The 15,000-nt window shown below is 36.2% G+C and overlaps 1 protein-coding gene across 1 annotated transcript in view; it reads right to left on the bottom strand.

Moving 5' to 3' along the window:
* Nucleotides 1-15,000, bottom strand: part of ngfra (nerve growth factor receptor a (TNFR superfamily, member 16)) — a 40,218-nt gene that overhangs the window by 20,398 nt on the left and 4,820 nt on the right. The window contains exons 2-3 of the mRNA XM_083567422.1: nt 13,871-14,033; nt 4,411-4,779 (exon numbers count right to left, since the gene is read on the bottom strand). Of these exons, the coding sequence (XP_083423548.1) occupies nt 4,411-4,779; nt 13,871-14,033 (532 nt within the window). The remainder of the gene's footprint in view (nt 1-4,410; nt 4,780-13,870; nt 14,034-15,000) is intronic.

Raw genomic sequence — 15,000 nt, 5'->3', positions numbered from 1 at the left:
GCCACTGTAAATGTCATTTCACTGTACGTATCATTCAGTGGTGTCTTCTGTTCAAAACCACTAGGGACTCACCACATTTATTTCATTGTACTGGACTAAAAAAAGTGCACATGCATTATATATTAGTCAAAGCAAGCTACAGAAAGCATACAAAATCGTGGTTTGAGCTGATTCATGCTGGTCTTATGATCGCTCCTGGCTCATGGCATCATATTGTTCAAATTGTTACTCTGATTCATTATGAATTAGTAAGTGTGACCCACTAGGGAAGTACAAATGATAAAACTCATTATTAATTCATTGAAATTCTACAGGACTCAATGATAAGCTAAGCTGCCTGTTTATTAGGATGGACTTTGGAAAAAAGAATTTGATGATTACATTAGTGTAAAGAATTCTTCTCTTCTCATCTTTCTCTATTTCTTGATGTCTTCTACATGCAATACTTGCATCTTCTCTTTCAAGATATATAACATATGGACTGATGTGATCAAAGGCAACCAATCGCAAATGAACAGCTGCCAGAGAAAGTACTGTATGTATGTGTGTGTTTGTGTGTGTGTGTGTGTGTGTGTGTGTGTGTGTGTGTGTGTGTGTGTGTGTGTGTGTGTGTGTGTGTGTGTGTGTGTGCGTGTTTTCCTTCAAGAATCTTAATAAATTAACTTGTACATATAGAGCCTCCCTGATTTATGCCCTCCATCTGTACACAGATAACCCTTAACATCTCCATTACAAGCAGGTGGCCAAATGCTCACACACACACACACACACACACACACACACACACACACACACACACACACACACACACACACACACACACACACATACATACTAGCCACGTGGCACAGCTAGCAAAGCAAATGCAAATCCAATTCAAGCCCTTGCTGAAATGTACCAGAATAGTAGTACTACATCCAGGAAGTCTCTTCATCCAACACTGAAGCGTACTATTGAAACCAAATGCTGCCTCTCCTGTCAAAAATGCTGAACCATCTCACTGCAGTGCCAAAGACCACTATGTAAGCACTCTTTTACATGAGAATATGTGTGGAAGTTAAATTTAGAAAAGAATGGGTAAAATCAGCAAGTTTTTCTACAATTCTTGGCCATTTCCCAGTGAGAGAACTTCAAGTCTCAATATCCTTTCCATAGAGACCAAGTACAAATGAGCAGCTGATTGCATCCCAGTCCAAGCTCTATTTCCCAAAACATCAAGCAAGAGCTGGCTTAAAATGGAATTTATCTGTCTGTGTGTATGTGAAAAAACAAACATGGTAGATCTACATACATTTATCGCAGAGAGCAAATAAAAAATCAGCTCATTTTCTCTTTAAAAAAAACCTGAAGCAAAAAGCAACCATGTGTCCATTTATATGCAACCCTGTGTTATTTATATATGGTGCTCTATGTCCAATCTATTGACCCAGTACAAAAACAGTTCTATAGCTCAAAATCACAAAAGCGAAACAAGGTCTCATTCTATAAACCCAAAAATAAAAGCAGCAACGTGTCTCTCTTTACATAGAGCTAAAAGCTAAAAAGTCAGCTCTATGTCTTATCATAAAACCCAAACCATAGGCTGGTCTTTGTCGAGTTCTATAATTTCAGCTTTATGTCTCCCTCCACAGAGACATACATTACATCAACTTATTCCAACTTCCTCAAAAACAGAAGAGCAGCTCATTTTCCCTTTTATCAAGTCAAAGCAAAAGTGACAGCTCTTTGTTTATTGTTATGGAGTTTAAAACAAAAAAAGGGCACTTCTTTTAACTTTTTACAAAATCTGAATGCAAAAGTTGCAGCTCTTTGTCCGTCCTCGTAGACTCTAAATATAAATCAGCTACTTTTTGTCTGTTTCCATAAAGACCCAAGATAACAGCTTTTATTTTCCTCTACATTCAGCCCAAAAAATGACAACAGCACCTGTGCTGAAACAGTGATCCCCAGTGAGATGGACTATTAGTCTATTTTTAGACCAAAGTGTATCCGTCCAAAAAAAAACATTACATCAGCAGATTATGGATGTCACTCACAAACCCACACACACATCATCATCATCATCATCATCATCATCATCTCAGGTCTGTTTTACTGCTGAAAATAGCAGCTAGTAAAAATTTGGCTTTTGCCCAACCAAATTAAATCGTATGCCCGTACCACACAACAAATTGCTACACTTGCACCTGCACATAAATAAAGCCTCAGTGCAAAAACAGCAGCTCTGCTTTACTAATCGTAGAGCTCAAAGCACAGTCAGCTGCACTGACAGCTGAAGCAGCAGCTGACGCAAACTGGATCCCTGAGCTCAAAACATAAAACTGGTAGTTAGCAAGGATAATCATGCCAAAACACACACATACACACACACACACACACACACACACACACACACACACACACACACGTTTTCATACTATTCTTGTTATTACATTCCAGTGACATAATTACTAATTTAACAGTTTCAGCCAAATGTCTCGAAACTGTCAATTCTACATTTGGTTTCCAGTGAAATATAAATAACCCACACACTTTATTATCTTATACTCTTTTGTACTCTATATTCTACTGCATAGTATCTGTACAAACAGTATAAACTGTATATAATTATCTTATATGTCATATATAATTATCTTATATGTCTTAATGATCTTATATATCTTAAATATCTTATTGTGAACCTCCATGTGTTTTTTTTTTATCTCAATTTAACCATAAAAGCTGTATAAAGCTATCAAAATTTACAAGTTTTCTTGAAGACACTGGGAACTAATTACAGGACCACCTAGTGGAAGCATTTTCTCTGGTTGGACAGGGTTTGTAATAAGCTGTGTGTTATCAGATCACTGCATTGCTCTTCATGAGGTATGTCCTGTTATCTGATTACCTCAGGCATGTCAGTGAGTGTACAGAATGTGAGGAGAGAATGTGTATGTGTGTCCTAGACCATTGTTACTTTTAGTAGTGAAGCATGGGCATAGCTTATCAGGAAACAACATTCCTATTCATGTTTAGAAGTTTTGATTTGCATTATTTGATGAAAAAAGTAATAAGAGCACTTGAACTTGACCTTCTCAAACCTTCTTACTTCACTGACTGCATTTGCGTTAACTGCGTATACAAACTCTGACCCTTCACATGTCATGCCGGAACAGACTCGTGAGGAAGTGATTCTATTTAACCCTTGGTCCCATACACTAAAGTAAACACTGTCAGGAGAATTTATGGCTAGTGTGTGCATGTGTCTGAAAGGAGGAAGGAGGCAATATAGAGGAAGAAAACCTAATTGGAGTGTCCGAAGAATGCATTAGCTTAATTACATTTAGAAGTAATTATGCTATTTGATTTTGCATCACCAAACATGCTGGTTTTGGCACTAACCTAGAAAACAGAGTGTTCTCTCATGCTTGTTTATCATGTCCAAGTAGAGTATTTGTCTTGTTATTTTATTCAGTTGTGTTTGTAATATTTACCGCCTAATAGAAGTAGTTGTAAGCATTGTGTTGATTTATATACCTAGATATCAATTCAAAGCTAAACTTTAAGGCACTGTTTCTAAATATTATTGTTACTATAGATAACAGCTCAATCGCATAGACCTGGACAATCTAAGACTACTGATAAATGGTTTAAAAAGATATAAAGAAATTGTTGATATGATAAGACTATTTATTCTTACATTTACCCCCAGCCATTAGGGAGGCACAAGCCAGTGCACTCTTAGTGCCGGTCCCAAGCCTGGATAAATGGGAAGGGTTGTGCTAGGAAGGGCATCCAGCGTAAAACATGTGCCATATCAAATATGTGATTAAATAGAAATGAGTTTATTAGAGGGACAGTGCATGTAGGACGTTTTGGAGACAAGGTGACACCAAATAAATCATATTGCTTAATATATTGTAGTCAGATCATTTCAAATTTGCAACCAAACATTGTCAGTGCTATGATGAGCGAACCCACCCTGGTATATCTCTCTTTTTATTTCTCTGCTCTAACAGCTGACTTATCATTTAATTATCAATTCATTCTTCATTACTTGCTGTGTGTGGTCTCCAGAAGCTGGGAACCTCCAGAACAGATATAGTCACATGCAATGTTCACTGGTATCAGATTCAGCCTCAGGATTGAAACATTTTGTGAATTTGAATTTTTATACATCTGTAAAGCCACCTTGTGAAACTGTCATTTTACCCAAATAAAATTGAACTGAATTTAATATTTGTATATTTGCATTTCCAAAATGCTCTCGAAAGTGTAAATAAAGTACTCTGCTTTGCATGGGCTTGTTCTAGAGTGAAACTGCTGTAGCCAAAACAAAGTGAGTAAACACACCAGGGTTCGATTTAAACAAACTACATACCCTCATGGGAAAGCATCCTTATAATGTAAAATATACAGTATACGTCTCACCATAACACATGGCATCGGCAGTGTGCGAGCACTCCCTCAGTGTTTCCAATTCTTCTGAGCCATCGTTGCAGATGGTGCAGGGCATGCATGGATCCAGTGAGCTCTCTTGGTCCGAGTACGTGTCGTCCTCACACAGCTCACATACCGTGTCATGTTCAGGCTCGCAGCGAATGTAGACCCCATGACCACGTGGACACACTGTGCACGGCTCACAGCCACCAGTTTCTGTGCTCATGTAGTAGCCATAATCGCACACGCACACAGCATTGTTTGAGTCGGTGCATGGCGTCTCCATGCGCATGAGCCCAGTGCACTCCGTACAGGTCTGACACTTGTCCGTGAGACTGTATGTGTCCGAGTAGGTCTCACCTGCACAGAGACAGAGACACAGTTTAACATTTATGTATTCATATAATAGCAATTATTTAAAATATTGGGCTGCAGAGTTTGTCTTGTTCTGTTGCATGTAAATTGGCTTTAGAAAGAAAGAAAGAAAGAAAGAAAGAAAGAAAGAAAGAAAGAAAGAAAGAAAGAAAGAAAGAAAGAAAGAAAGAAAGAAAGAAAGAAAGAAAGAAAGAAAGAAAGAAAGAAAGAAAGAAAGAAAGAAAGAAAGAAAGAACTTGAAAACATCCTGACAAAAGGTCAGGAAGGAAGATAGGACGGAAGGAAGGAAAGGAAGGAAAGCGAGATGGATGATGATGGGAAGGAGAGAACACAGTGAAACTGGAGAGGAAAGACACAAAAATAAACTGAGAGTATGGGGGAAGGTGGGACTGGTGTAAAAAGGCAGGAAAAGATGGAAACAGAGTAATGTGGATAATAATGTTGCTGGAGAGGTCGCGAACATTGATCTGATTTTCAGTGTGCGGGCACTGCTTTTGTTTATCTCATTAAAGGATCGATATTTGTCTATAGACACGAGACACAAGAAAGTACAGTTGTACGACATTATCTAAAAGTGCTGAGTGAAGTATGCATTAACCACAGTGTTGTCATAAATACACTAATATACTCAGACAATCAACAAGTTTATTCACACTTCAGTTGCTATTACGCTGCACTCAAAACTTCTGCACTAACTTTTACATGGCAAGGATTACACAGTTTATTTATTGCATAATAACACAATTTTTTGTTAGACTTTTATTAGATTACTGTGAAGTGTCTTCCATAGAAGTCTCTGTGAAGTACATAAAACTAACTGTAATGGCTGCTGGTATGGAAATGGTTTAACAACATCTGCCTAATCAGATTCAAGAATTATAATTAAATTGATGCTTTTCAAATGTCCAATCTATTAAAGTCTAAACGAAAACAACTGCAAACATTCTGATCTCTTGAGGGTAAAGAAATGTCAGAGAATAATTTGAAAGAAAATAATTGAAATGAATCAGTGAAGGTGATGGAAATACATTGGACAATTAAATATCCTGTAGTCAAATATTACATACAGCTAGCAAAATGTAGCTATGTGGCTAGCTATTGTCTTTGATTTGCCAGATCATGATAACTAACTTTTCAGCTAGCTAGGGATAAAAACATGAAAAACCTTGCTTGCTTAGCTAGCATTAAGTAACAAATACTACCAAAATACTAGCTAGAGGGTTCAGCTAAAGTATTGGAAAAAGTAGAATTATTTTTCAAAAATCATAATATATTTTATTTAGAACGTATTGTTTACTTTTGCCAAAGCAAAGTTGCAGCTGGACACTACAAATAAATATGGTGTTGAACAAAGAATGACTGCTAAAAATCAGGCTAGTAATTGTGTGGAGTGTCTGTTTATTTTTCATGGTCTTCCAAAAATACAGCGTTAATATTGCACATTCTTGCAGTATTATTTTCAGCTATAATTAGAAAGTCAATCAATTATTCATGAGGTATTCACTAGCAGTGTCAGTGATAAAAAGTTCAGGGGGCATTTGTAATGGTTCTGTTCAAGAAGTTTGGGGAAATAATGGTTTCCGCTTGCTTTTAGCAGACATTCAAATATGCACTTTTTCTGCATATTCATCCATGTTGTATATTTTGGATACTTTTGAAAATCTCTTCCTTTTCTTTTCTTTTTTAGTTTTTTTTTTTTATGCTTTGCATTCCAAAAAGCATGGTCTCTCTAAAAATGTTTTTTAATAACATTAAAAGTATAGGGTACTATATATATGTGATTCACATGTAGTGAATTAATTGGTAGAATGTATAAGTAATAGTGAATAAAGATAACTAAAGTAAATGCATATCAATAAAAATATTTTACAAATATGTATGTATGTATATATGTAAATATAAAGTATTATGTGCTAGTGTCATTGAACTATTCTACTCATGACAATTTTTTGTAAGGTGTTCTTTATATTTTTACAGTATATTGTTAGTTAAATGTTAGTTATAAGTTTAATATACCGTTAATACGTTTAATATAGCATTAATATACCGTTTGTTTCAGTTTTAGGTATAATCTTATATGGATAAAAATTCAGTAATGATTGACTTTATAGTAAACTTTTTCCATTTAAGTGAAATCCCATTAATCTGTTTCATCCAGAAGAGGATGGTTTCCCTTTCGCATTTGTTCCCTCTCAATTTTTTTCCTCAGAAAGTTTTTCCGTCATCTCTCATCTCCTGTGCACGCATTATAAAACTAAATTTTCTGAAACTTATTTCTGTAAAGTTGTTTCGGAAAGACTTTGGTTTAAGTGCTATAAGGGTATAATAGAATTCAATCGATGTTTGGGGGGGTTGTAGAGTTTTATAGGGTCACTAGGACCTATACCTAGTATCTGTGGAATTCAGCATCTCACAAAAACCCATGTGTGTTTCCAAGTCATGTCGTGATTCAGTGCAAATGTTTTCCCTGCTCTAACACACCCACACCCTGGTTGAATCAGGTTTGTCAGAAAGGAAAAAATGCTACAATGTGCGGTGCAGGTGTACTACAGCATCAAGATGGGTAAATAAGTAAACACACTTAGAACTTCCCCTCCTTTATTTGTCTTTTAGCTTTCAAAGGAGGAAGGGTTTTTGATTCATGATCAGAGTGAAACAGAATGGTTTTCGTTGCAAGAGCGCAGTCAGTTTGGCAATTAGCAGGTAAATACCGCTGATGTGAAAAAGCCTAGAGCAAAGTCACACAACCACCGGACTCCTCCACCCAAAACACACCCAATAGATACAACTTTTTCTGCATATTTTTCTGCCTTTAACATGAACCTCTTTTCAGTTTTGTTACTACTGAACAGTATGACATGGAATTAATTTAAGTACCAAAACTGGCACCCTCAGACAATTGAAAACAGACTTCAACTAACAAAGGTGGCAAGTTGCTGACTTCCACAGGCTAAACAATATAAAAAAAAAAGAGAGCCAGCTGCCAAGATAAACAGACACTTTAGCCAGAATAAATAAATTAACTCTACATTGGGTGTGAACATGTCAATTCACCACTTACAATATTTATTTTTCTAGTTTGAAGACTGTAATAATGAAAGTTCATTGTATTCACTTAGAAAAGTGAGCTAATGCCTTAGCTAATGGCATTAAAGAAGGAAAATGACATCTAGTTGATTTATGCATAGTATTTACTTGTTTCCTCTCCATATTTTTCACAGTCAGACACACTACACTCCATTAACATTTTGTAAACAATTGTTTTATGTTCAATAAAGAAAACAATTATTTTTTATCAAGACCAGTATGATTACAATAGGTTCTAAATCAATAGTAATATTAACTGGATTTTATTTCCACTTGCTTAATATTTTTCTGTAATCAATTAACAGTATTTTTTTTTGCAGTAATTTACAGGAGAGCTGGTACAATGGAAATCCTGATCTGGGGTTGCTGTCAATGTGGAGTTTTACATCTTTTACCAATGTCAATATATGGGTTTTCTCTGTCGTTTTCAGGTTACCTCCTACCTCTCAAAGACATGCCATGAGGTGGCTTCACTAATTTACCCCTAGGTGCCCTTGAATGGACTGGGCATACCATTCAAGTCATTCCTGCCTAATACCTAGTGCTTTTGGTATAGTCCATGCCATTCTGGTATAGTCCAACCTTTAGTCTAAAATAATAAATTACTTCCTTGAGCTGAATGAATGAATGAAAAAAATACTCTAACTGATTTTGATACACTTGCCCACCCATCTCCCAAGAAAACCCACTATTGCATTATTATGATATTCATATCTTCATTCACTCTGTACCTTTGCTTAGTTCATGTTCCTTGGCTAAGTAAAAAACTGCATGAACTACTTGATAAGTTGCCTCTTGTATGGTTGTTGACTGCATAGCCATATTGAATTATATCAGAAAACCAGAATAATACATTGTAGACATTATGTTAACATCGATGGGGCTTGTGCATGCATAGAGGACGCTTTTTTTTAACCGTTAACCTTTTTAAACATTAATGACACTATAAATCATGGATTTAAACATCTCAGGTTGTATACATTTGCAGAGAAATGAACTTGAGTCAATCTGATTGCACTATGTAAACTTTTAAACCCCTTTATTGGTATTGTTTGATTTGCTAGGACAAATGCCTGACTCTTGTTTGCAACAGGCCTTCTACAGTATTCATTTTACAAATACAGGAAGTCTATATAATCCCATTGCTGGTGAATGGAGGCTATTATAAACCAATTTCACACATGCAAAAAAGCTCAAACACATCCAAGCAGTTTGTTAACCAAACTCTTTTTTTTACCCCGAGGTTTTAAATGCGTCACATCGACATTAGAGATCCGGAAGGGCCTATTTACACTAAATAACGAGAGCAACGCACTGATGGTAGCCATTACATCCAAACATCTGTACATGCCATGAATATGAAGGCGACAAGCTACTAAAGGGGGGGAATGGTACACACAACAAATACACCCTTTTATCGAGTGCCACACATAGCGACAATACCAAAAGTCCTTCTTGTGATGCAAATACACTTTCAGCTTTCCTTGAACCATGCTAGCAGAAAAAGTTGCCCACAAACCCTTAAATTTGTGCAGAGTTTAGTGCTGACCAATTTATAATTTAAAGTTGAGACTAATATGGTCAGTGTCATTGGCATACAATCAAGGAAAACTAGGTTCTAGTGTGCTACAAAACTGTACAGTCAGCAAACAACACACCCAACCCATCTCTCTCTCTCTCTCTTCATTTATCCCTTTCTCGTTCATTAATTATGAATGGGTCGCTACAACATCTTACAACTTTGGGGTTCTGACAGATCAGCACTCTCAGCTCTACAAACTAGCATTCACTTTATCATTCTGACCTACATATGACACATAGTGTGCTTTTATAGTGCCAAAACTCTACTTGTGCTCACACCTGTGTTCAAAGTTTCATGGCTCAAAGAAATTCACTAGTATCTTGTTGTTAGAAAAAAAGAAACTCTTGGCTCAAAATCTGATGTTTATATTTTTCACTTCCCCTTTAGCTTAGAATGTAAGTATACATTTAAAGTTCCTGGTTTGTTTCAGATCACTGGCATTAGTGGCAGATACACACATTTTTTACATGTCTTGAAAATGAGTGTACATTGTAAAATGGTGTGTTAATTACCTTTATTATTTTGATTGCAATAGATTGCTCTCATGAGTAGAGTTAATGGGCTGACTTATGGCCTATGACCCAGCGCAACACAAACCAGAAGGACCTTGATGACCAAAGTAATTTTAAGCAAAAACATTTTAAGTGCTTTCATTTGCAATTGCAATTCTTTGCAATTACCTGCACTTGGGCATATTTGATTGCAGCTACAAGAATGTTTTCACATGCATTTCACATAACAAAAAAAAAAAAAATATTAATAATAATAATAATAATAATAATAATAATAATGTAGTTAATTAAATAAATAAAATAAAACAGGAATAGGTGGTAAGAGAAAGTTACTATATTTCAACAAATCATCAGCAAAACATTTTGTTAGCTATAAAATGCTAACTGTCCAAGAATAATTTGATACTACCCATTATAATACTGATGTTAAAATTTATTTTACATTTTTGGGTGAAAACTGGGTTTTTAAAAGTAGTAATAAAATTAGAATAAAATTGTTAGATATAACAAATGCTTTAATAAAAATTGCTTTCTTACACTCTGTATAGGTCTAACGTCTTTTCCAGAGCGTATTCCCACATCAAGCCCAGTGAACAAACTACAGATTTAAGCATTAACTAGAACTGAAAGAATAAATTGGCCTAAAAAACTCTCCCTTTCTTATCCTCAAACATAGATAAAACACATAGCAGACTCATTAAATTCTGGTGCTTTTGCTAAATTCTCACGATTCACAATCAGAGTTCCAGACTCTAAGACTTTGGTGATGTGAAAGAGCTGTGCTACTGAACACCTTTTTTTCCACTTCATTATCTGAGTACAGTGTGTGACTGTAAACACGGACTCAAGCACAACTGGGAGGAGGTTTTGTTCAGTCTTTAGATGAGTGAAATGTGCCATTAATAATATCTGCTTAGGGAACATTAAGTGTCTGCTTAGGGAACACAGAGAGAGAGAGAGAGAGAGAGAGAGAGAGAGAGAGAGAGAGAGAGAGAGAGAGAGAGAGAGAGAGAGAGAGAGAGAGAGAGAGAGAGAGAGAGAGAGAGAGAGAGAGAGAGAGAGAGAGAGAGAGAGAGAGAGAGAGGGAATGAGTGAACAGACAAATACATTTTTCAGTCTCTGCTCAGAGTTGTGTGAGGACAGGGCATATGTGTATGTGTCTATGCTTGTAAGAAAGCCTGTATTTTTTTCTCTTAAATGAAAGTATATAATTAAGATTTATCTATTAGAGATCTAACTGGTTTTACATTTCTATCCTGGTGTTATTGCTTTCACAGACACTAGATTTTAACTCACTGGACACCTATTTAAAGTAATGTGTTAGACAGCACGCTTCATCACTTTTAGACTTTAGAAAAATATCAGATTTTGTAAGAATGATGTTCATTACAGAAAGTTGTTTAATCTTTGGCATGGAACACTATAGCTGAAGCAATCCAAAGCATTACTATTCACTTAAATATGCTTTTTTCAACTATCCAGATCTCAGACTAGCAAGACAAAGGTGACAATAGAAAATCAAAAACTCATTGAGAAACCATGAGGAAGGAACCTTGAGAGGAACCAGACTCAAGAGGGAACCCATTCTTATCTGGTTGTTAATGTGGAATTAAATCATAATCATATATAATAACATTAACCAACATGAAATATGTTGGAAGCATGTTTTATATGAGCACCATGGTAGAACAGCAGGTCTTACCATTTCTTGGAACCTGCAAGCTTTAATATTATTTAGAAATAAAGCAAGTGGAGGCAGTCTGTCCTAAAGGAAACCCTGTTAATGCTTTGTGAATTGTGTGAGTAAAAAAAATGACACAAACATTGTAACCATAACAACATTATTGCCTCTGAGTTCTATGAAAAGTATTACACATTCACATTGTGGCAGAATTACGGTAATTACATGCTTCCGACTTAAATATTCACGTTTGGGTCATAGCTTATAATTACCAGTTGGCCAGCTGAAATGTTCTGACAGTGTTCAGAATCGACACTGTGTGACATCTCATTACAAGCAAACACGATGGAATAAAATGGCAATGACTTCAACACACTTAAATGCAACGGAGAGTGTAATGTCAAGAATTTCATGATTCAGTTGAACATACACCATCTATTGCGCATTTCTTAACATGTTTTGATGGCTTTATATTAATTCTAATAAATGATAGCCTAGGAGAAACATAAGTAAATGTAAACATGTGTATTAAAAAAAAAAAAAAGGTTGAAGCTCAGAGGTTAAGGCTCTGGGTTACTGATCAGAAGGTGGCAGGTTCAAACCCTGGTATCGCCAAGCTGCCACTCCCGGGACATTTGAGCAAGGACCTTAACACTCTGTGCTCCAGGGGTGCTGTAACGTGGCTAACCCCTGCTCTGACCCCAGATTCCTACATCACTGGGATATGTGAAGAAATAACAATTTATAAAATATATAAGATTTAGGCTATATTATGGCCAAAGTTATAGTTTTTAAATAAGACCAATATAAGATGGCAAACAATACAAGCCAGTGTGTACTGTATATTTATAAGATCCTGTTCTGACCAAAATTAGACTACTTACATCTGTTATAACCTAAAAACGTTTCCCCAGTGTTGGATGTACATGAGAATTTTTGATCAGTAAGTACTTTTTGATCAGTAAGTACAGTAAGTACTCACTGGGTGAACAACTTCTAAAAGTGTTGTATAGGATTATAATTCACTATGACAACATTTTAACACTGTTATACCAAAGTAACTAGTTGGTCTAACAAACAGCGAAAGTTGTTATTGACAAAATACTAATAGGAGTGAATGAAATTGTCACGTATCTTCCACATTACAGCTTAGAGAAAGGAGTTTCCTTTTCATGTAGGCATGAATCTCATTTAAATATTTATAAATCTTTTTTTACTAAAATTAAAAAATGAAAAAATGTATCCTCTCATTTGGTAGGTTACACTAATAGGATGGTTAGAAAGGCTGACTAACAAAAAACTCAGTCCTCATATCTGATGCTAGCTAGCATGATATGCAATATAATAATAAACCAAATGAATGGCGTTGATAGATAAAGCATACGCAGCAGTAGTTTACAACGAGGATTGATTATTCTTGCTAGTTTACATTTGGTAAGAATTTCCACCAACCCCTTTAAGTTATCTGACTTTACATATACTATTAATGTTTAAAATAACATGTATCACTTTATAGATTAGGTGCGATGAGAAATGTCTTTACTTCAAAAGCTGAAAGGTCTGCCACTTGAGATGGGCATATTGCAATGTATCACTCCACACCCATTGTGCTGCAAAAAAAAATCCTCAAGTGAACTGTCTTGGGACTGCTATTCAAAGCCTTTGTGCTGTTTTTATCTTATTCATCGATCCAATTGTTTCAGGTGTACAGAGAGGCCTATTTAGTCGCTGGCTCTTCTCTTCATGTTACATCAGGAATTTATAACAGGGTAGGACAAAAGATTTTTTTTTTTTCTTTTTTTTAATACAGTAAGTAAATATAGAAGAGCGTGCCCAAACTACCTGACATTGTCTTCACAGTAAATGTGTCAGCAGTTTCTATAGAAAGCATCCCAACTCAAGTACGTATTATCTTCCCAAGCATGGTATCAGCTAAACAATGCAAAAACGGATCTAATGGCATCAGGGATCAGGTAGGAGATCCGGCAGTACACGGTGCACTGCCCAGAAAAATGCTCCTAATGAAAGTAATCAGACACCATGTATGCTATGAAGTGCAGCCTCACACACACATCAAAGAGGCTGCATGAAACCACATAATGACTGTCTTTCATTGTGTGTGTTTGTGTGTGTGTGTGTGTGTGTGTGTGTGTGTGTGTGTGTGTGTGTGTGTGTGTGTGTGTGTGTGTGTGTGTGTGTGTAGTATGTACTTACTGTCAAGGCACTGGCCACACTCAGTTTGAGTAACTCCACATGGGGTGATCACCCCCTCCCCTGGTGGACACTCTATACAGCACTCGCCACTTCTGGTGAAGCGACCAGACTCACACTCCTCCTCCAAGGGTAACTCTAGTGTAGAGCCACACACTACTGCCACCTACGGAGACAAAAACAAAGACATATACACAATGCTTGTCATTTCACCACTTTGATTAAATTGAGCTTTTCTCATTTTGCTTAATGTCAGAGCCATTGATTGAAATGTGTAACACCGGTCTCTGTCTCTCCACGGTACATATAGTGTCTGCAGCATCTGTGTGGTTACCATATACAACAATTTGACACTTATATCGTTCTTATTTGTTTGCTTAGTTAGGCTAGGCAACCAGGCCCTGGCTAGAATCGTGGTTGTTCCACACTTATTCCATTAATAATTATGGAGGCTACTGTGCACATAGAAAACTAAACTCCAGCTTAAATTTGTATTGCCTTCCCCAGATCTGTGCCTCAACACAATCCTGTCTCTAACAAGTCTCTGATTCATAAATAGACAAGTATGTGCCTTTTCAAATCATGTCTAATCTGATGGATCTTCCACAGGTTGACTCCAATCAACGTGTAAGAACATCTCAAAAATGATTCTGAATGCAGATGAACCGAATTTCATTGAAAAGGGTCCAAACACAACTTTTCTCTTTAAACACATTTTAATACGAGTTATCACAAATCTGGATTTTTTTTCTCTGTCAAAGTGGATCATGGAGTGTTTTTGAATAAGGCTGCAACAAAGAATTAAGACTCTAAATACTTCCTGAATGTGTGCTCAGGTGGAAACATGACGCATTCAATTGGTTCCATTAGTTGCCATAATGTATTTTTCCGCTCTAAAAAGCAGTCTCCTCTCTGAAAGAACACTGGAAGATTATAGAATAAAATCCAAATCTTTGAGTGACAAGTTCATGAAATCGTTCTACAAAAAAAAACAGCATTTCAAACAATATATGTTGTTTGTTGTTTAAGTTTTAAAATGAACTCTTAGACTTCCCTTACAACTTAATTACTCAGTACAGTACATGAATACAAAATAAATAAAAAGTACTCTGGTGCTTGCAAATATGCTACAG

This window comes from Silurus aristotelis (genome assembly GCF_946808225.1).
Source record: "Silurus aristotelis genome assembly, chromosome: 17".
Lineage (NCBI taxonomy): Eukaryota > Metazoa > Chordata > Actinopteri > Siluriformes > Siluridae > Silurus > Silurus aristotelis.
This window is presented reverse-complemented; position numbering and strand designations above follow the sequence as displayed.